General features: G+C 42.7%; 1 protein-coding gene across 5 annotated transcripts in view; it reads left to right on the top strand.

Moving 5' to 3' along the window:
- Nucleotides 1-21,415, top strand: part of ZBTB16 (zinc finger and BTB domain containing 16) — a 171,300-nt gene that overhangs the window by 82,118 nt on the left and 67,767 nt on the right. For all 5 annotated transcript variants that reach the window (XM_040326036.1, XM_040326039.1, XM_040326040.1 and 2 more), the window contains exon 3: nt 12,711-12,808. In XM_040326036.1, coding sequence (XP_040181970.1) covers nt 12,711-12,808 — 98 coding nt within the window. The remainder of the gene's footprint in view (nt 1-12,710; nt 12,809-21,415) is intronic.

Below are 21,415 nucleotides of genomic sequence, written 5' to 3'. Positions count from 1 at the left end.
GCAAATGAAACATATGTGCATTTTTCCTTTTGTGCATGCAATTTATATCTTTGATAATATTTGTTCTATTTAGGATTAACATAACTGTTAATGCCACATAGGTGTCAGAAAATATTTTATTCTGGCTCTTGTGTAGTATTGGTTACTTTTTTTTGTTTCTTGCCCAGCTATAATGTAGCTTTTAAAAGATATTGCCTAGGTCCACAATGCGAGTTGGAAGGGGGCGCCATAGTGGTTGCTTCAATTTTCTAAAGTGCTGATAGAAAAACGTAGACTTAAGGGTAGCTCAGCAGAATGGTGCTGGAGATGTGTTCCAAGCAATGCATGCATAGTGGCTTGTCCTAAAGATTGGTGTCAGCTGCATCTGGAAGGCTTTGACATTCCTGTACTAGGTCTTCTTTTTAATGGCGGTTAAAGCTGGCTTGGAAAATTTTCAATCACAGGTAAATTGTGCACCTGGCAAATGTTGTGTAGGAGTCCTTTAGGCCCCTTTCGCATGGGGTGGATCAGTAATGATCCCCTCCGTGAACCTCCGCTTGCTTAGCGAGTATCGCTCCGTTGATCCCCGCTGAGCCGGCAGATGACAGGGCGGTCCCTGCACACTGTGCAGGGGGGACCACCCTGTCTTTTCTCCGCTCTCCCCTATGGGGGGATTGGATGAACACGGACAGTCTGTCCGTGTTCACCCGATCCGCCAGACGGATGGAAAAGTAGGTTTTTCCTCCGTCACACTTTGGCGGGTCAGATGTCAGCGGGCATGTCACCACTGACATCCGTGACTCCATAGAGGAGCATGGAGCGCCCGTTCAGGTCCGCCTAAAAAAAAGGCAGGCGGACCTGAACAGGCCGCCCATGTGAAAGAGCCCTTACACTACTAGTAGTTGTACTTGTGTGCGCTTTCTTGTTCCCCCTTCTTCTTCTTTTTTTTTTTTTAATCGCCAAACCAATGAATAAAGTGGAAACTGCTTAAGCAAGCTGATGGGTTTAGCAAGACAAAACTTGCCAATGAAGACAACTAATGATAAAATGTAGGATCAAAAGTAAGCCTTCTGAACCAACAGTCTCTGACTGCCCTAAATCTTTGGCAAGGAGGTGTCTGTTCAGATTCTTGTTGCTTTCAGGTGAAGCGCTTTTGAGTTTTCCTCCACTGGTGTCACTTGACATTGCATCCTGTTGCTGTTTTTTACCTCTAGTTGATCACCTCTGCTTACAGTTTGGAATACAGGCTGACTGGGAGCATGGCAGGTGAAAATTGTTCAAGTTGGGGCTAGAATCGTTTAAATGGTCCGGTATTTCAGAGGTCAGAGTGGTTACAAGTGACCTATTAGTCCTGCAATGCCCAAGTGTACAAGTCTTGGATTTGAAATTTTGATCAATAGATTTAAATTGACCGCAATTAGGTCCATTGACCCCCCTTAAAGCTTCTAGGACCTTGCAGGAAAAGTTTGAGTTCCTCATACCAACCAAAGGCTTTGCTGTGTTCTTCATACAAGTGTCATGTAAAAGAAATGGGAGAAAATTGGGATGACATTTGGCCATTCTCCAATATCGTCACACTATCAAGAAAAACTGCCATCACCGTCCTGATTAGAACAGTTGGTTGAAGTGCATGTATCCTCAGTGAGGAGAGGATTAGCTAGAGGTGATTTTTTTGAATGTGGCCTGGCCAGCCTTCTGTAAAATGTAGAATACAAAGTTGGAACAGGTACACCTTCAAAGTTGGTTATTTAGAAATGATGAACTTTGCTGTGTGCCTTTAGCTGTCCTTGGTGAAAATACATCTTCTATCGTGCTTCTTTAGCTTATAGGTGAGTTATACTTTCACCGCTCTATTTGGTACAGTGAATACTAAGTTCTATCAATCATTTTCCATGCATTTGCATCAAATTTTAGACGGTAGAGTAGGTGATCTATATCTGTATTCACGGAACTAAATTGACCATTAGTTATTGGCCATGAATTTGCATCAGCTGGACAGCAGAGGCGTCTCTAGGGGGGGGCCAGAGGGGGCCCTGACCCCCCCAACATTATGCTGTGCCCCACCATGTGCCCCCCCAAAAAAAAAAAAAATTTTTTTTTTTTTTGCTTTTTTTTTTTTTCGGGCCGCCGCTGGAGTAACAGTCTCTCCTGAGAGGGAGAGCGTCCCCAGTCAGCTCTGCGGGGCATTCCTCCCCCTCCCTCTGCTCGCTGACACTGCATAATGCGAGCGTTCACACAACCACAGCCGCCCGATCTGCTCCTTCCCCTGCATCCTCATTGGCACGGAGAAGAGCGAGTTGCAGAAAGGACTCCATGAGCACTGTGGGGGAGGGGGGCCCAAGCCTTCATCTCAGTTACTGAAAAAACAGACTGATTTCTCCCGTCCTTAGGACAGGAGAACCAGCCTGTAAATCCTGAGAGTGGTGACTGCAAGCTGAGCCAAGTGTCAGTCTATGACACTCTTTTACAGCCCAGCGAGTCTAGCCACCCCCCCCACTTTCCTCACATACGAGCAGGGAGGAATAAAGCTCCTCCTCCTTCTCCTTTCAGTCCCGCCCACACTATCTCGGTGTGCTGTATCTGAAGAGAGGGGATGTGTGTTCAGGAAATATGAAAATCAGCAGCATGTGTGTGAATGATGCCTGAGATTCTAGCCTGGACCGTGGGTATGTGTGTGCACTGCAGACTGCAGTACACTGTAATCACTGAACTGCATTATCTCTATCCCTTCTCTCCCCCATCTGTCTCCCTCCCCCTCTCCTGTTCTTTCAAGACATTCACAATTTACTTTCTGTAACGGTCACCACCGTTTACGATATTCCAATCCATCGCCCCACGACAGGTTATCCGACAGTCCGACAGACATCAGACACGACCCATTTCATTTCCCAGAATAAACGAGACAAAACAAGCTCTGGTACTGGCTCCAAAACGAATGAATGAATCCTTTAATGGTAACTTAGCTTTGTTATATACAGTACAAGCATGTTACAGTTAATCACAGGGACAAAGACACACTCCACCCACACATCACACAATGGGGGGGCTTCATACACATTATTTTAGATAATAACATTCCGATGAGTTAATTACTACTTATTACCCAGACGGTCTGGCTCCGCATTTAGAGGGGTTAATTACTACAGCTTGACAAGTCACATTCCACATCTTAACAGTGTCATTAGCATACACAATGAACAGGTCTTAGGAGCAGACCTAATTAGCACAATGGACACAAAACAGTATTAGCATCACACAAAGGAATGTCTAGGAGCAGACTCAATTAACACCTCAAAAGCATGTGTCCCCCCATTGAATGAAAACACTCTATTGACCTGTCGGAGTCAGACTTTAACAACTTGTAATATTTCAAGATATCCTGCAAAACATGAATTATCAGAAATGTCCCATCCCATGTAATTTATCATTATCATTTCTCAGTCACCCTATGCCCAAAAGGGCATAGTGACGCTGGCACAGGAGTAAACCCCATCCTTCAAAAGTCTCTGGGTGTCACGGGCCATTCTGTTACACTTTCACTTTCAGTTAGGCAGGTAATATACAATGCAAATTTTTTTCCTACATCCACAGATTGCAGGAAAGAAACTTGCATGATTCCCCCATCAACACAAACAGTGCTGACGGGAATATCCCTCCTGCCCAGCAATTGTATTCTATACAACAACCACTGGTGATAATCATAAGAGAATCCGCTCATTAATGGTTCAAAACTCAGCCAGTTCCTCCTGAACCAGCTGAGATTTAAACTGTCTATGGCTGGTCTTAGCTCTTAGGCAGCCCATACATTGATCACTTTTTTTCATTCAACTATTAGGTTGAATAAAAAAAAAAAAGAAATGATCCAATTCCCCCATCTACACATTATAGGTGGATGGGGGAATCGTCCCAGTGTGGACCAGTGCTGGAACAACCAGAGTTACTGTCCTGTCCCGGCTATTCACAGCGCTGGTCTCTGTCTCCATGGCAGCGGCGGCAGGACATTGGAACCCAGAGCTGGTTACTTTATGGGGCTGATGTACAGGAGGGCCAGCACAATTTGTTGTTAGAGATGGGCTGGGCATGTTCAAAATTCCACATGCCAGAGCCTGCCAGGAAGCCCACACTGCACAGCGCTAATCACAGGCAGTGAGACATTTCCCGGTCTGCAGCTGCACAGATCAGGAAATGTCTCACTGCCTGTGATTAGCACTGTGGAGTGTCGGCTTCCTGGCGGGATCGGGCATGTGGGATTTCAAACACACCCGAGCCCATCTCTATTGGTTGTAGACAGTTGAGCTCCCTGCAGGTTGCTTAGCAGCAGTGGACCCTTCTCTGACATGCTGATCGGGATGCAATCCAGGTGATGCTCTTAGTCAAATCCTAGTCATAAATATCAGTGATTTTATTGATCAAAGCCCACACTTTACAGGCATAGAGCCCACATGGCTGCTGATCATACGGTTGAATATATTTATGTGGTTGTACTCTTGATGCTAATAAATACTGTATTTATTAGATCTGACTGGGAGCATCACCTGGATCACATCCCGATCAGCATGTCAACAGAGAAGGTTATACAGCATTACTGCTGCTAGGTGACCAGCTGGGGGCTCGCCTCTCTATAACCAATAGTGCCAGCCTTCCCCTGCATGCACCCATAATGTCACCAGCACTAGGTCCTAATAGACTGCCGCCCCTGCCAAGGAGACAGACGCCAGACCAGCGCTGTCAATAGCAGGGACAGGACAGCTGGGGATCCCCACAGTGGCAGAACACCAGGCCCCGGTGGCAAGACAACCTTTGCAACCCTGAAAGTTCTCCCACTGCTTTGGACCCTTATATTTTCTTGGTGTGCTGGTGACATATATCTCTTGTTTTCTGCCACCCTGGGGGGCCCCAGTATAGTAGGAAGGGAGCTCACTGCAGAACATGTAAAAGGACCCGTTGTGGGATCATAGTAAAGGGCCCCAGGAGATTTTATATATATATTGTATATATTGTATATATATAAAATTGCATTTTATAGTTGGCCCCCCTACTTTTTTCCCTGTCCCCCCATGTGCCCCCCCTAAATATGAAAGCTGGAGACGCCACTGCTGGACAGGCAGCAGGCTTGTTTAGCATGTGGAAATGACACAAGTACCTCCCAAAGGTTGCTTTTTAGCAATTCTTGTAAGGCCTATGAAACTCGGCACAGTATTGGGGTCAATGCGTAAATTGACAGAGTTGTTGATTCTCGAGTATGGTATTTACAGCCTTCATCAGTAAGGTCACATTGAAGGAATATTCATGTGAAGTTTACCTGAGCAAGTATCTGTTAGGCTGTAATAATCTCACATAGAGCATCCATGCCTGCCATGTTTCATCTTCTCTCGCTTACAAACTGAAGCCTGTAACTAGGTATTGATTGGTACGTTACCTCCCGACCTCATGTCTACAGCTGCCGTATCTGCCTCTGCATCTGTCATGTTCAAATGCGCAATCCGACTAATCTTGGCAGCAAGGGAATGTGTCCTGAACCCCCTCTACAATGTATTGAGATATCCATCGAGGTAAGACAGAGGCAGGTTCAGCGTTGCATACTCCACGCACTTTTGCTGAATTCAAAAGGTGTGTGTGATTATAAATATATATATATATTTTTTTATGGCATTTTAATTTTTTTTAATAAGTAATTGCCTAACCATTAAGTCAATGACTTGGTTAAATAAGAGGGAAAGGATTATTGCCTTGGAGCTTGGCTTGTCCCATGAAAAGCACTTGCAATTTTGAAAATGTTATTTAAAATGACACCAGTTGGGGCTGACAGGTTTTAGGGATACTTGTGTAGCTGTTTTCTTAGTAAAATGATCAAATCGTACGTTTTATACATTTTTTTTTTTTTTTCCAATTTAAATGTTGCCTAAAAGGAAACTCCACAAGATTCGATTGGCTTTAGTGATTCGAAAATGTGCCCCTCTAATTTGATTTGCAGAGAATGAACTCTCCTAACTGAGCTCTACAAGTTGCAACCGCCCATCTGGTAAAAGCGGCCTTAAAGTTTAGTCTCATTGGACAGGGCAGGTGGTAGGTTTGGCTATAAAAGTCAAGAAAAGTGAAAATCAAAACGTGGCTCATATATAAGGCTTTTCTTAATAAAAATAAGACTTTTTTTTTTTTTTTTTTTGCCTCTTTTATACAGGGTTTACACTTTATTCTCAATGCAAACACAATTTGGTAATTAAATGGTTAAAGACTCAGAAGGTTAAATAAGGTTTTCTCATAGTATTTGTTTCTGTAGAATTATCCATTTACTAACCTTGTCTAGAAGATGTTTGCTCAACTCGTAATAAAAGAGCTTGGACTTTGCTTTGTTTACCTTTTTTCTTTCTCAATAGGACATCACTTTAAAAATTAAATAGACAAAATGTTTTTACCTTATCTTGTAGAATGGTGGTTTTAAAGAATGGGCCTGGTTTCAGATGGTGAAATCAAGTAATCGTAAAAAAAAAGAAAGATAATCCGAGCCAGCAATGTGGAAAAAAACAAACCTTTTGGGTGCAAAAGGTGTTTTGCTTGGCTTTAAAACAAAGCTATGTAAAGAGCTTTAACTGATGGTGAAAAGCCAGAGTGCAGGCCACCCAGAGCATAGTTCAATTGAGGTATCTCCAAAAGCAATTTGATGGGGACGAACCCCCAAAAAGCAAATCCAGTCCATCTGCCAAGCTCACACACGCACCAAAAAATTGTTTTTTTATTGTTTTTTTGTGCAATTTCAGTCTCTGCTTTAATTGTGGCGATCCCAAGCACTGGTTGCTACAGTCAGCCTTTCAATAGTTGGTGAAATATCTGGCAAAGGTTTTTTTTTTCCCAAGACCCTCGGAGGGATTGTATGACACGCTCACAATTGGCCGTCTGAGGATGTTGGTGCAATAGTTTGTCATGTATCAAGAGAAAACTACAAGAGTAGAATCTGCACCATGGGTTACTAAAAACCCTTGCAAAATGGACATAATGCCCACTGCCCATGCACCCACCCCCAAAAAAGTAGCGCTTCCCTTTTTAGGGTTTTTAAAGTGAAAACGCCTCCCCTTATCCAAGAAAACCACTATCCTCAAAGGTTGGATATTGGGCATTTTTAAGTAATTGATAAGGCAGGCCATACATGGTGCAAAATTCTTCAGCCTGCCCATTAACAGTTTGAAGCTCAATCTGTGTATGACCGGCCTTAATTGGATGCAATTCAGCCATTGACTCTACATAGAGACTCATTGTGGTGTTTGTTAAAGCCTAGTACACACTGCTATTTTCTTTTTCTTTTTTTTTTTTCTTTTTTTTATGGTCAACCCAGCAAGCTGGATGAAAAAAACTGATGGCTCAGGTCAGAGCCGCTATTCTAACAATCTCATGTTGGTACAGCGATCTCCCCTGCTGTTCTATTGTGTTCTGATAGGGGGACAGCCCCCCCCCCCCCCGCCAAAGCGCTCCGGACAGCGCTGTCAGCCATTGGCTGAGAGCGCTGACTGGGAGCCAGTTTGCAGACATTTTTCCGGTCATTACCCTTCAACAGAAGCTGCTGTTCGACTGGCTGCAGTACATGTGGCCCACATGTTGGATGGTTTCTATTGTACTGGCCCATGCCACTCTACATTCGGCTTGTGTGTGTGTGTGTTTGATGTATAATTATCTGTGTGTGTGTGTAATATATATATATATATATATATGTGTGTAATATATATATATATATATATATATATATATATATATATATATATATATATATATATATATATATATATATATATATATATAATAATTTTATGCATTCCCTGCAGTAAGGTAAAATGCACCACACAAATTTCAGGCTCCCCCCCCCCCCCCCCAACCCTAAACACTGCACACCACCACTCATTGGTGCCTCTTTAGCACACAGTGTGGAGGAATGGACATGTGACAGGGGCCCACCAAAGAGGAGGTAAGGGACCACGCTGTTCAATCTAGTTGCACAGAGCAGGCAAATATAACCTCATTTTGGTGAGAGTGTGCGTGCGTGCGTGCGTGTGTGTGTGTGTGTGTGTGTGTGTGTGTGTGTGTGTGTGTGTGTATATATATTTTTTCATTTTAGGGAAAAATGCTTTTTTTCTTTTATGTTTAATTCACAATGAAATATGTTGCCGATACTAGATTTTTGCAGTAAGCAGTCACAACTCTTTTTAAAAGTGCATGGGTCAATATACATTAAATACAAATAAAGTAATCTCTCGGTGTGCATATTTTTAATTTTTAGTAAAATTACAATTGAAAAAAAAATTCTATTTAAATACTGCATAGTTGGGACAAATAGCGCTGCTGTTCAGAGACTTATTGCAGTCACACACTCCAAATTATAGCTATTTCCTAAATCATTAGTGCTTTCAGATTCTTCCCCAGTGGGGTGTTTTAGATCCTAATCCATGATTATTATTCATGGCTCTGCTGTAATTCCAGATAGATCAGTCAAATCTGTCAGTGTAATCTGTGAGTTTTATCAGTTAATTGAGACAAGTTGATCCCACTATCCTGTTATTTGTTTCTCTTTATTGTACAGATAAAGTTCTTTGTCCTTTGGTGGAAAGTGTTGTGTCTGCTCTATTCATCTATTTTAGGAGGAGATTTAAAATGCCTGTTTAGCTGTTAAATATAAAGCAGGTAATAGAGCCTTAGGTGACGGTAATCCTAAATTATCTATAGGATGTTGAATATTGATAGCAGCATAATGTCAGCAATACAAGGCTGAGCATAGGCCAGAGTGTAAATCTCAACTTTTCTTAACCGCTAGCTCCAATTTATTTTGAAATAGGAAAAGTTAAATGATGAATGACTGTTAAAACATGATGTATTTATTATAGGTACATCTATAACGCCATACTTTTTTCACAGTGAGATACATATATGTGTGTGTGTGTGTGTGTGTGTGTGTGTGTGTGTGTGTGTGTGTGTATATGTATGTATGAATGTGTGTACACATTCACACTAGAGCCTGCCCTCAAGGAGCACAAGGTCCCTACCCAACTCCCTTTCCTGCACTTGGAGGAAACTGGAGTACCCAAAGGAAACCTATGCAGGGAGAACAGGCAGATAGTGTCATAGTTGGTATTTGAACCGAGGACCCTAGCGGTGCAAGTGCTAGCAACTTGGCCACTGCGCTTCCCCAAAATATGTCTGTAGTCATGTCTTGACGTGTACAGTTTTATTTGGCAAATCACATTTTATTAAATGCTGCAAAATTTATTTCCTGGTGCTTCATCCTTTATTTCGGCCTGATGGTGCTTAGCCATTGGCCCAAAATTGGCTGCAGCAATGTCAAACTGGCTTGTGTGCTCCTTCAGTTCACCAATAGACTGCTCTTCTGCTGCTGTTAATGACATGGAAGCGGCTTGCCATATGTGCAAGACTTTTTTTTTCTTCCAAGACGGTAACTGATTTTATAATAGTAATAATTTTATTATTATAATTGTATATATTTTAACCAAAAGGGTTTTTGTTGCTTTAGTAGTTCTTCGTACACTTTTTTTTTTTCCTTCCAAGACAGTAACTGATTTAATAATAATAATAATTTTATTATTATATATATATATTTTAACCAAAAGGATTTTTGTTGCTTTAGTAGTTCTTTGTACACTTTTTTTTTTTTTTTTTTTTTTTTACGATTTTTATTTAGCAAGTAATGCTAAGCCAAGTACTAATTCAGCACACTGTTCTTCCGCTTAATTATGTTTTTACTTTTTAAACTATGTTTTTAGCAAGTAGAGAAAATTGGTGCACACTACGGCACAAGGGTTTTGGTCCTCCTTACTGTGGATCATCTGAAGTTTTAGAGATGGCTGGCAAGGACACAGGAATTCGTACCATTCTTTGCCAGCTATTTCACATGAAGCCGAGTACGCAATGTTTGTCGTATACACTGCAGCTATCCAAAAATTTGTACTGTCTGCTTGGGGAAAGTTATATTTAAAGTATTGCGTGTTTTTTATTACCCTGGTTTTGTTAAGGGGGTTTATTTTTTACTACTTGTGACACTTGTTTTGTTTTAGCTATTATTCCACTTTGGTCAAGAGCATCTTTATGTAGTTCCAGTTATTGCAGGAGGATGTGGGTAAGGTGTTTGTAGTTACAGGTATGTAAGAGAGTGTTGCTAAAACTCCTCTAGGCCTCTCAAAGTTGTGTGCAAAAGGGTTTGTTAAAGAAAACTAGAGCAAAAGGGGACGTGCTGCCCTTAGAAGCCAACCAAATGTCATTTTCCGAGAGCAGTCTAGTTGCTTATGGACAACAGTTTTTACAATATTTTTTTACATCTCGGGCTTACAGGGTCAAAGTATTGCAAAATATTATATGAATACTACTGACTCACAAGAGCTTAAATTGGTCATAAACCATCACTGGTGATAAATGTTATCAGGTGGTGCAGAAGATTTCAGATTCTCTGACTGCCAATATAGTAGAGGTTTTCCCAACATTGTGCATCAAGCCATATCAGGAGCTCATCTGTCTGCCAAATACCCATGGATGACGTAATGGCACCTCAAGGCATCTAACTATTAGCAATGTATGTTGATGTAAATTTTATGTACTTGGGGGGCTAAGGATATGCATGTATACTAGGGGGAGTACAACTGGGGGGATCCGTAGGGAAGGATCTGGGGATTTTGGTAGATCATAAGCTCAATGGCATGCAATGCCAAGCTGCGGTTTCCAAAGTGAGCAAAATCTTTGCTTGTATTAAGAGGTATGGACTTCCAGAGATAGAGATCATTTTGCCCCTGTACAAATCATTAGTAAGACCTCATCTGGAATATGCAGTTCAGTTTTGGGCATCGGTTCTCAAAAAGGATATCAGGGAACTGGAGAAAGTGCTGAGAAGGGCAACCAAACTGATAAGAGGGCATGGCGGAACTCGGGTATACTATTATATTATATTTTATATATATATTTTATATATATATATTTTATATATATATATATATATATATATATATATATATATATATATATATATATATATATATATATATAGAGAGAAGAGTTTTGGGCTCTGTGGTTGCATCCCTCCTGTGACATACATCTTGTACTGCAGAGTGTAATCTAGTATGGTGGTTTTGGTCTGGGGGGGATTCTGGGGTGTTGCCATGGGCAGACTCACTGGATGTGATTTTGATTTTATCTTTTTTTTTGGTCTCGAGTGTGTGGTAGTGATGCATTGGATGGTTGCATATATTGGAAATCCATTGTGTGTGTTTGTGTTTTTTTTTTATTTTATTTGTTTATTTAAAGCGACAAAGGAGGCAATACTCCGATTTTGGTTCCTACAAATGTAACATTTTAATATACACAATTGAGTATAGGTTAAGATAACTCCCATTGTAAGTGATACTAAAGTGGTTGTAAACACTTACAGACCACTTTACCCTACACTTAAAGCGGGGGTTCACCCTATTAATAAAAAAAAAAAAACGTTTCCTCTAGCATAACATGAGGCATAGTAGTGTGAGCTACAGTATGCCTGTCTTTATTTTTTTTTAGCCCGGTACTCACAGTGCAATCGTAGATACAAGATTCCGACCCCCCTCGGGGAATGGGCGTTCCTATGGAGAGGGAAGGTGATTGACGGCCGGCTCTGGCACGTCACGCTTCTCCGGAAATACCCGAAATAGGACTTGGCGCTTCACGGCGCCTGCGCATAGTCTGTGCGCAGGCGCCGTATAGCGCCGTGAAGAGCTGAGACCTGTTCCGGCTGTCTTCGGGGAGCGTGACGTGCCAGAGCCGGCCGTCAATCACCTTCCCTCTCCATAGGAACGCCCATTCCCCGCGGGGAGTCGGAATCTTGTGTCTACGATTGCACAGTGAGTACGGGACTAAAAAAATAAATACAGGCATACTGTAGCTCGCGCTACTATGCCTCATGTTATGCTAAAAAGTTGTTATGGAGGGTGAACCACCGCTTTAAGCCTAGATTAGGGCTTGCCTGTAGGTAGACAATGGTGCACTGAGCGTACCGTTGGTGAAGGCGATCGTGCCTTCACTGACGGCTCCCGCGTTGGAGTGACTTCATCGCAGCTCCGGCCAATCGCAGCGCCGGAGCTGCGCTACCCGGAAGGCATTTGGGTATCATGGCAGCAGAGGAGAGGGACTCTTTGGGGGCTTTGATCTGCTATGCATACTAGCTCATCATGCCTTTTTTCTCCTGCAGGTTTTTTTTAGAGGGTTTACTTCCTCTTTTTTAAATCGGTTGTAAAGGATTTTTTTTTCCCTAAATGGCTTCCTTTTACCTTGGTGCAGTCCTCCTTCACTTACCTCATCCTTCCATTTTGCTTTTAAATGTCGTCTGAGAAATGCTCACTTCCTGTTCTTCTGTCTGTAACTACACACCGTAATGCGAGACTTTCTCCAAGCTATTTAGGGGGGGAATATTTTTTTTCCTTTACAACCCCTTTAAGCATGTTTTTTTCTTTTTTTTTTTTTTTTCTGTGGAAGTGAGCAAATCTGTAATGGTGCATAGATTTCACTTGAGATAAACCCTGGTTGTTGTATATATGAAAATAAAAAAATTCCCCAGTAATGAAGAGACTGTTTGTTTGTTTTGGATCATGCATTGATCTCGCTTGTATATGACGTGCATAACCTCTCAAACTTCAGTTAATTTGCATTACCAGAATGTACAGTATACATCGTTGATGGGCTTTTACTGATATTTGGTGTTTTTTTGTATCCTACAGGAAACTTCACAGTGGCATGAAGACATATGGCTGTGAGCTGTGTGGGAAGAGGTTCCTGGACAGTTTAAGGCTTCGAATGCACTTGTTGGCTCATTCAGGTAAGGGCCTTATTGACTTATTAGACTTGGTTGAAATATCTCTCACTATATTACAAGTTCACAAAGCTGATATAACAGTGTTGTAGATTGAGCATAATGATGTCCATAAAAATAATAAAGAGTGTGCAGGATACAGACAAGCCAAAAGCCATATAACTTGATTGAGGTTAACATCTGCCAGCTGGGCATCAGCAGCCTGTATTCCACCGGAACCCATACTTCAGTGCCAGATTCATATGGTAAATTGCACTCTGTAAGTTGAAAATTTGCATGTAGTGTGGCCAATTTTCCACACAACTAATTGTCGATCTTCATGGGTCCAATAATGATTCATGGTTCATGTCCGGTATTTAGATTCCAACTTCCTCAGACTGTTGATAATGTTCTTATCAGTTGCCTAGAGTCGTAGCTGATATCATACTGCCAGCGTGAAGAGAACAAAAAAATCCAGCTTATGGGAAAGTATTTTAGAAATACACAATGCATACCTAGTCCTGGTTTCCTCTCTGGTAGAGCTATACACGGTATGAGCGGGTAGCTTTCATGTGCATTGGTAGAAGTTAAATTTGTAGAGCTAGTACGCTCACTTCCTGTTTTTATGCTTTTATTAAGTTTACTAGCCATGCAAAGCATACCCAAGGTCCCACTGCATTTTGTTTGGTTCCTGCATTCTCACCATATAGGTTTGAACCCTCAAATCTTTACATACATACATGCATGCATGCATGCATGCATGCATACAACCAAAAGTATTTGGTTCAATATTGAGTTGGCCCACCCTATACAGCTATAACGGCTTCAACTCTTCTGAGAAGGCTGTCCACAATGATTAGGAGTGTGTCTATAGGAATGTTTGTCCATTCTTCCAGAAGTGCATTTGTGAGGTCAGGAACTGATATTGGTTGAGAAGGTCTGGCTCGCATTCTCCGCTATAAATCATCCCAAAGGTGTTCTATCGGGTTGAGGTCGGGACTCTGTGAAGGCCAGTGAAACTCCTCTACCCCAAACTCGCTCATCTATGTCTTTTATGGATCTTGCTTTGTGCACAGGTCCAAATAGTTTGGTGGAGGGGGGATTATGGTGTGGGGTTGCTTTTTAGGGGTTGGGCTTGGTACCTTGGTTCCAGTAAAGGGAACTCTTAAGGCGTCGGCAAACCAAACAATTTTGGACAATTTCATTTTCTGATTTGTGCAGCTGTGGCTTGGGAAATGATTTGGTAAGCTGCAATATAATTGCTTGCTTTTGGGTGTAATGCCTACCCCTTTTTAAACGTTAGAGAGATTTTTTTTTTTTTTTTTAATGACAAAATTTAAAAAAAAAGTCACACTTGCCACCACTGTGCAGTTTGTTTTGCACAGAGTGGCCCTGATCCTGCTGTTCTGGGGTCTTGCGCCTCCTCCCTGCAATGGCTAACCTCTCTCTGGCTAAGCTCTCTCCCGAGGGGGGTTACCTTGCGGGCGCGCTGCTGTGTCATACACTCTGCGTCCATAGCCGCCGCAGGTATGACTCGGCCCCGCCCCTGTATCATTGGATTTGATTGACATTAGCGGGAGCCAATGGCAGCTGACCCCCTTTTACTTACCCCAGTCTTTCAAGCGACGGGGACGAGCACACCAGCTCCAGCCGGTGTCTTGGGTCAGGATTGGTTAGATTGATAGCAGCGTGGCCATTGACTCCGATTTGGCACACTTTGTACAAATCACCAATGTAAAAAACAGAAAAACGCCTGTAATCTTCCCCAAAGAAGCCCTAATGTGAACGGGTACCATTGAAATGAATGGGATTTTGCTTGTTGGACGTTTTTTTTTGTTTTTTTTTTCCAGGCATTTTTTCTGGAGTTTTACGAGCGTCTTTTTGAACTGAAAACGCTCCGCTGTGAATGCAGCTTTAATCGGCAATAGGCTCCATCCACCAAGTGTCCTTGGTTGCTAGAATGCAGTCAGCCTCTTGTTGCTAGGACTCCTGCCATCCAGGGTCAGTGGTTGCTGGGATGCAGAAGGCTAACCAGGGCCGATATGTAAACGTCCATATTGTGTAATCTGCCTGGTAAATGTTGATAATTACATGTCTGCCATAAAGCGGTTATAAAGGCAGAAGATTTTTTTTCTTAATACATTCTATGTGTTAAGATAAAAAGCCTTCTGTGTGCAGCAGCCTCCCTCAGCCCTCCCAACACTTACCTGAGGTCCCTCTCTGTCCAGTAATGTCTATGAGTGTCTGTCATCCAAGATTCTCTCTCCTGATTGGCTGAGACACAGCAGCGGCGCCATTGGCTGTCACTGCTGTCAATCAAAGTCAGCTAGCCAATTGGGTGGGAGAGGGGCCAGGTCAAGGTTCGGTGTCTGAATGGACACAGGTTATTGTGACTCGGCTCGGGTGTCCCCATAGAAAGCTGTTTACTGTGGGAGCACTGAACAGGAGGGGAGTCCAGGATCACAGAAGAGGGACCTGAGAAGAGGAGGATCCGGGCTGCTCTGTGCAAATCCACTGCAGCAAAGCAGGTAAGTATAACATGTTTTTGTTATTTTTATAGTAAAAAACAGGCCTTTACAATTGCTTTAGGCAGTAGCCAATAAAGTACAGTTACGCTGGGTGCATATAAATGTTGGCATAACTGTTTACATGCGCATATTATAAAATATGCTCCATATGCTTGTCGTTGGACGCCAATTTATTAATCCGCTATATGCACTGTTAGATGGTTTTTGACTATCTCCCATGGTGGCTGAGACACTCAACAAACCACCAACACAATTTGAATCTGTCCACAGACAGTAGATCCTAGTTGGCTGTTCACAAACCTCTGCAGGATGAAAATTTGACCCCCCCCCCCATTAGACATCCATAGAAATGTTTTTTATTAAAAGCCAGCAGCTACAAATGCTGCAGCTGCTGACTTTTAATATTGGGACACTTCCCTGTCCTGGAGTCCAGCGCTGTCCGCAGCAGAGGACGAGCGAACGCTCGTCAATCTGCTGCCCCCCGCCATCCTCTGTGAGGGAACCAAAAAGTGACGCCTGCCGATTGGCTCCCGCCGTGTACTGGGAGCCCAATGTTCCCAGAACACAATGGGGGGGGGGGCGCAACGGGAGGTGACGTCATGCCCTCAGTCTGCCCAAGACTGTGTGGCCGGAAGTGGGTGCAAATACCTGTCTTTAGACAGGTATCTGCACCCCCTCCCCCCTGAAAGGTGTCAAATGTGACACCGGAGGGGGGGAGGGTTCCGATCAGCGGGAGTTCCACTTTAGGGTGGAGCTTCGCTTTAATATAGTGTGTTTGGGGGGAATGTCTGTTTGCAGTGGATTCCACCCATGCAGGACAAAGGGTAATCTGTTACTAGTGGAAAAGTTCAACCTGTTCAATAATCCATTGGCAGGTAAAATCAGGGATAGTATGCAAAAATCTGTTTAAAAAAATAAATAAAAAAAATACAAAGATGGTAGCTGCCCTGCCTCTCCAGTACCTTTTTTTGGTGTGTGTGTGTGTGTGTGTGTGTGTGTATGTGTATATGTGTATATATGTATGTATATATATATATATATATATATATATTTCACATACAGTCAGCCCATAAAGCAATAAGTATTTTCATAGAGTGCAGCATATCCAACTAAATATTTAGATCACTGCAAGTTTTAAAAACAAAAAATATTGTGAACTGCAGCTATTTTTGAACTCCTAACGAGGAATTGGTGCTGAATACTCGACTGTGTCCTTTGCTTTCTTTTATCTCCTATTTTCAAGGAGAATTTGGATATTGTGCTTCCTATTAATTCAGAGGCATGCGGGACACCTCAAAAATCTGATGCAGACATAAACATGTCTACCGTGTTCCAAAACTATTTTGAAATAATTACAAACAGGCTGGAAAAAAAAAATTCTGGCAGTCACCAAGGTTTAGTGATTTAAAAAATAAAAGATAAACTTGATTTTTATCACAGCTTTATTAAATCTTTTGATTTGCCGCTATTTTGTTCTGTCGGTTTTCTTACTTTTATTTCTTCTCTTGCACTCTTTCTGCAGACAGCTTTCTCTCCTTTTTTTTTGTTCTTGTTCGTTTTTTTGTTTTGTTTTTACGTTGGTGGTTTGGGTTTGTTATTGTGCAGCTGGCAGAGTGCCCGCCCTGGGATTCCGCCAGAGCTCTGGTACAGTATGTACAGTGCTCTGAGCCAAGTGTATCATCATGTGAGATTACAGATACATGCTTTCTCTATTTTCTTCCCTGCTCTAATGTAACCAGGGGGTGGAGCAGCGAGTGCGTAACCGGGGCACAGATTAAAGTGTCCGTTCTGTTCTCGGTTGCACAACACAAACTTGCACTTCCCTGCTGCAGATGCATACAAATTTACATTGAAGCACCATGGAGAAAAACGATCGCTCTGTTTCTCTAACTTGGCTTATTTTACCCATGAATATTTTGTTGACATTCACATTAAAAAAATCACTGTTTTCAGCAAATTTTGGCTCCGCGTAGAGAAATTGTATCAATATGTATTTGAAGGGAACGTTTTTAGTTTATTTCTGAGCACACATTTAAATTCTTATTGCAGTGTTTTACTTTTAAATAATTTTGATGCAAATTTCATTTATTGCTTAAAGGGGTTTTCCACCTTTTTTCTTTTTTTTTAAGTTTATTAAAAGTCAGCAGCTACAAAAATTGTAGCTGCTGGCTTTTAATAAACTGATACTTACCTGCTCCAGCGACGCGCCGGCCGGCGTCTTCATTCTTAGGGTGGGCACCCGGCAGTGACAGCTTTCGGCTTCACGGCCGGGCACCCACTGCGCATGCGCGAGCGGCGCGGCGCCGTCCGATTGGACAGGCGCTCGCCTACAGGGAGGGGCTGTGAAAAGGCGATTAAGCTAATCGCCTTTCCAGCCCCTCGGCGGAAGGAGGAAGTGGGACAGAAAGTCCCCTTCTCCTGAAGCCCCCACTCCCCCCCCCCAAAAAAATTACATGCCAAATGCGGCATGTAAGGGGGCGAGGAGTGGGTTAAGAGGAAGTTCCATTTTTAGGTGGAACTCCTCTTTGACCACTTCAACACCGGGCATTTTCACCCCCTTCCTGCCCAGACCACTTTTTAGTTTTCAGCGCTGTCGCACATGAATGACAATTGCGTGGTCATGCAACACTGTACCCAAATGAAATCTCTTTTTTTCCCCCAAAAATAGAGCTTTTGTTTTGGTATTTGATCACCTGCGTTTTTTATTTTTTGCGCTATAAACAAAAGAGCGACAATTTAAAAAAAAAAACACAATTTTTTACTTTTTGATTTAATAATAAATATCACAATTTATTTATTTTTTTCCCTCAGTTTAGACTGATATGCATTCTACATATTTTTGGTAAAAAAAATGTGCAATAAGCATATATTGATTGGTTTGCGCAAAAGTTATAGCGTGTACAAAATAGGGGGTAGATTTATGGCATTTAAAAAAAAAAAAAAAAAATTAAAACTAGTAATGGCAGCGAATATATATATATATATATATATATACACATATATATACACACATACATTATATATATACACACATTTAGTTATATAATATATATATGACCAAAAAACGAGCCCCCCCCCCCCCCGTCACGTAAGCTGCGTCATGATTGCCGAAAGGAGCAGAACGGTGGTGCGCAGTATAGCGCCGACTCGCGGTTCGGCTCCTTTCGCCAATCATGACGCAGCTTACGCGACGGGGGGAGCTCGTTTTTTGTCATCACGTCAATCAACAGCAAGTTAGGAACGCCCACTCCCGCGGGACTCGCCACCCGGAAGCCACGGGTGAATTGGCTGTTCCTAAGGTATGTACAGCATACAAAAAAACATAATAGGCATAATTGTATTGTAATGTGGGGGGGCAATGTAATACCAAAAAAGTCGTTTTTAGGGTGAACCTCCCCTTTAAGCTTCCTTTGCAGTAATTGGGTCTTGTAGGGCCTCCCTAGGGGGTGATGAGGAGCCCTAGTGTACATACACTGCTAGCACTCTTCTGTCGGGTCATGGCAGAACACAGATGTGTTGTGAGGGCAGTGGTATGACTTGTTGCCCTTGTTTACAGTGAGATGGCAGCTCATCCATGGCCAAAAGAACAATTTGTATCAGAGAGACAGGAATCCGCTTCGAAGTAAGCAAATGACAAGGAGTTGTGTGTGTTCTACCAACCCAGCTCCTCCACCTCCTCCTCCTTGCTGTTGCTTTTTGACCACACACTCTGTACACTGTTACACTTCCTTGGCACCCATGTACTCTCTCGCATAAAGTCCCGATTGTCAGTGTCATTCCGGCACAGTGCTGGGTACGTTGTATTCCTGTATGCGAGGAATGACACAACATTTACATTTTTGTGTATTATACACTAACCTCTCACAAGACTACTTTGGATGCATTTTAGCGAAGTTTATGCCAGGCTGAGAGAACAGGAAAAGTAATACGGTCTCTAGTGCCCGACCAGAGAGATTGGTAGGTTTATAGTTACTTTATGGTTTTTATCACAGAAGTTTTGTTGGCCATATTGTTGCGGGGACAATGACAAAAACATTCAGTGACCACCTCTGTGTGTAAAGATCCTCGGCACAGAAATTATTAGATGGCCGCTTTTGAGAGATTTTATTGCAGACAGTGGTTTATAAATTACCGTAGTCTAAATTACATTTATTACTACTCAAAGCGCACACAATCGGAGCAATCATCACTACAAAACGTGTAGCAAGTAATATAAAACAACCAGGAATGATACTGTATGTGTCAGTGTTACATACTGGTATTGTAAAAGAATTAGGTATACTGTATAATATAAGTATACTTTTTTTTTTTTTTTTGTACAGTAGAATAGGTAAACCACAACCACGTTAAATCCAATTTGCTCTGAAAATCACACTGGAGCGGTGTTAAAGTAAACCTGTAAATACTGGTACCTTAACAGCTGCAAGTGTAGTAGATCTCAAAGTACTAACAAATATTAAACGAGTAAGTGTCTGATCCTGGCCCAATGGTGACCAGGGAATAATCATTTATGGGCCTTGGCTGGACTTTCTTGGTCATTTTCCAGTTCACTTGGGTAAGGCTAGTGCCAAGCTTGTGTGTCTAGTGTACAGAAATGTTTTAGTTTTAAAGTGGCATTAAAGCCTAATATAAAAACTGCGGACAAACACACAGGCTCTTTATTGCTATAAAATAAACCTACCTGCCTGTTCATCCTTCTAAAGATGTACTCTCAGTTGTCCATGTGCAGTTCAGCTTGCGTTCTGTGTGTCGGGATTACTGCACCCCTGTGCATGTGTTTGGAGAAACATCACCCTATGGTGGCCGATCAAGATGGCAGAGGACCGCCCCCTGTTTCTGGAACCTTGGAGAAACTACCAGATATAGTGGGTGGAGACTAGGAAGAGCTGTTTGGCATATTTTTATCGGGTCCTCGACCAATTCCCAGTAAAAAAGGGTCTGGAAGGGGGCAGGCAATCTCATAAATGGGCACAAGTCATGCCAGCAGAGGCAGTCGGGTGGAAGATGGAGCTCGAGTGCTCCGGAGGCTGTCCGGTACCCCATAGTCTAAGGCAGGGTGACATTCGGGCCTGGGGCTCAGGTGCTGGCGGGACCCTCTTCAACAGTGGTTCTCAACCCCGTCCTCAAGTACCCCCAACAGGCCATGTTTTGGAAATTTCTCTAAGATAAAATAGCTGTCAAATACCAAGGCACTGATTGATTTTTTAAGCACCTGTGCAAGATGGACAACCTGCAATCATGGCCTGTTGGGGGTACTTGAGGACAGGGTTGAGAACTACTGCTCTACAACACACAGGAATCCTTTCCTGGAGGCAAGTGAGAGGACAGCAAGAGCAGGTCAGCATATCCAGGAGATCGCCTGAGAAGTCAGCCAGGTGGGCTGGGGAGTGTCAGTCTGGGACGACTGTGGAGAAGTTAGCCAGGAGGGCTATTGAAAGGTGCAGCTATGGCCAGTGCCTTTTTAGAGGTGGTGCTGGGATCAGTGACCACAGTGAGGAAGTGCTGGAAAAGTGTGAGCTGTGTCACCCTATTTTCAAGTACTGGGGCTGTGGGTCCCTGCCTGTAATGGGCCTTTGCTACTAAAAAGATGACAGCTGGAGTTCTGTAAGTGAGAGCTGGAGGAAGCGGAGAAGTGTATATAGACGTGTCCCTGACGTTTATTTGGAAGTCAAATGGGTATCCCATAATACCCCTAATCCCTTCCAAGTTTATCATCCTCAGTAAAACAAAGTCACGGACTGTTCTCTGACTCTGTGCCTGTGAAAATTGCAGGGTGGGGAATCTGTTACTTGCAGCACTTAAAGGGGTTGTAAAGGTTTTTTGTTTGTTTTTTTCTAAATAGGTTCCTTTAAGCTAGTGCAGTGCATTTTTGGTTCACTTACCTTTTTCCTTCGATTTCCCTTCTAAATATTTTTTTTTTCTTTGCCTGAATTTCTCACTTCCTGTTTCTCCTCGGTAAGCTTGCCCCCATCATCCAAGCCATTCTGGATGGGGGTTAGTCAGTGTGCTTGCCCCCTCCCTTGGGACTACATCCCTGTGGGGAGACAGTCCCATCATCCGAGCCGTTCTGGCTGGGGGTTGGTTGGCGTGCTTGCCCCCTCCCTTG

The sequence above is a fragment of the Rana temporaria genome, chromosome 10 (genome assembly GCF_905171775.1).
Source record: "Rana temporaria chromosome 10, aRanTem1.1, whole genome shotgun sequence".
Lineage (NCBI taxonomy): Eukaryota > Metazoa > Chordata > Amphibia > Anura > Ranidae > Rana > Rana temporaria.
Note: the sequence above shows the minus strand (reverse complement) of the source record. Positions and strands in the feature narration are given on the sequence as shown.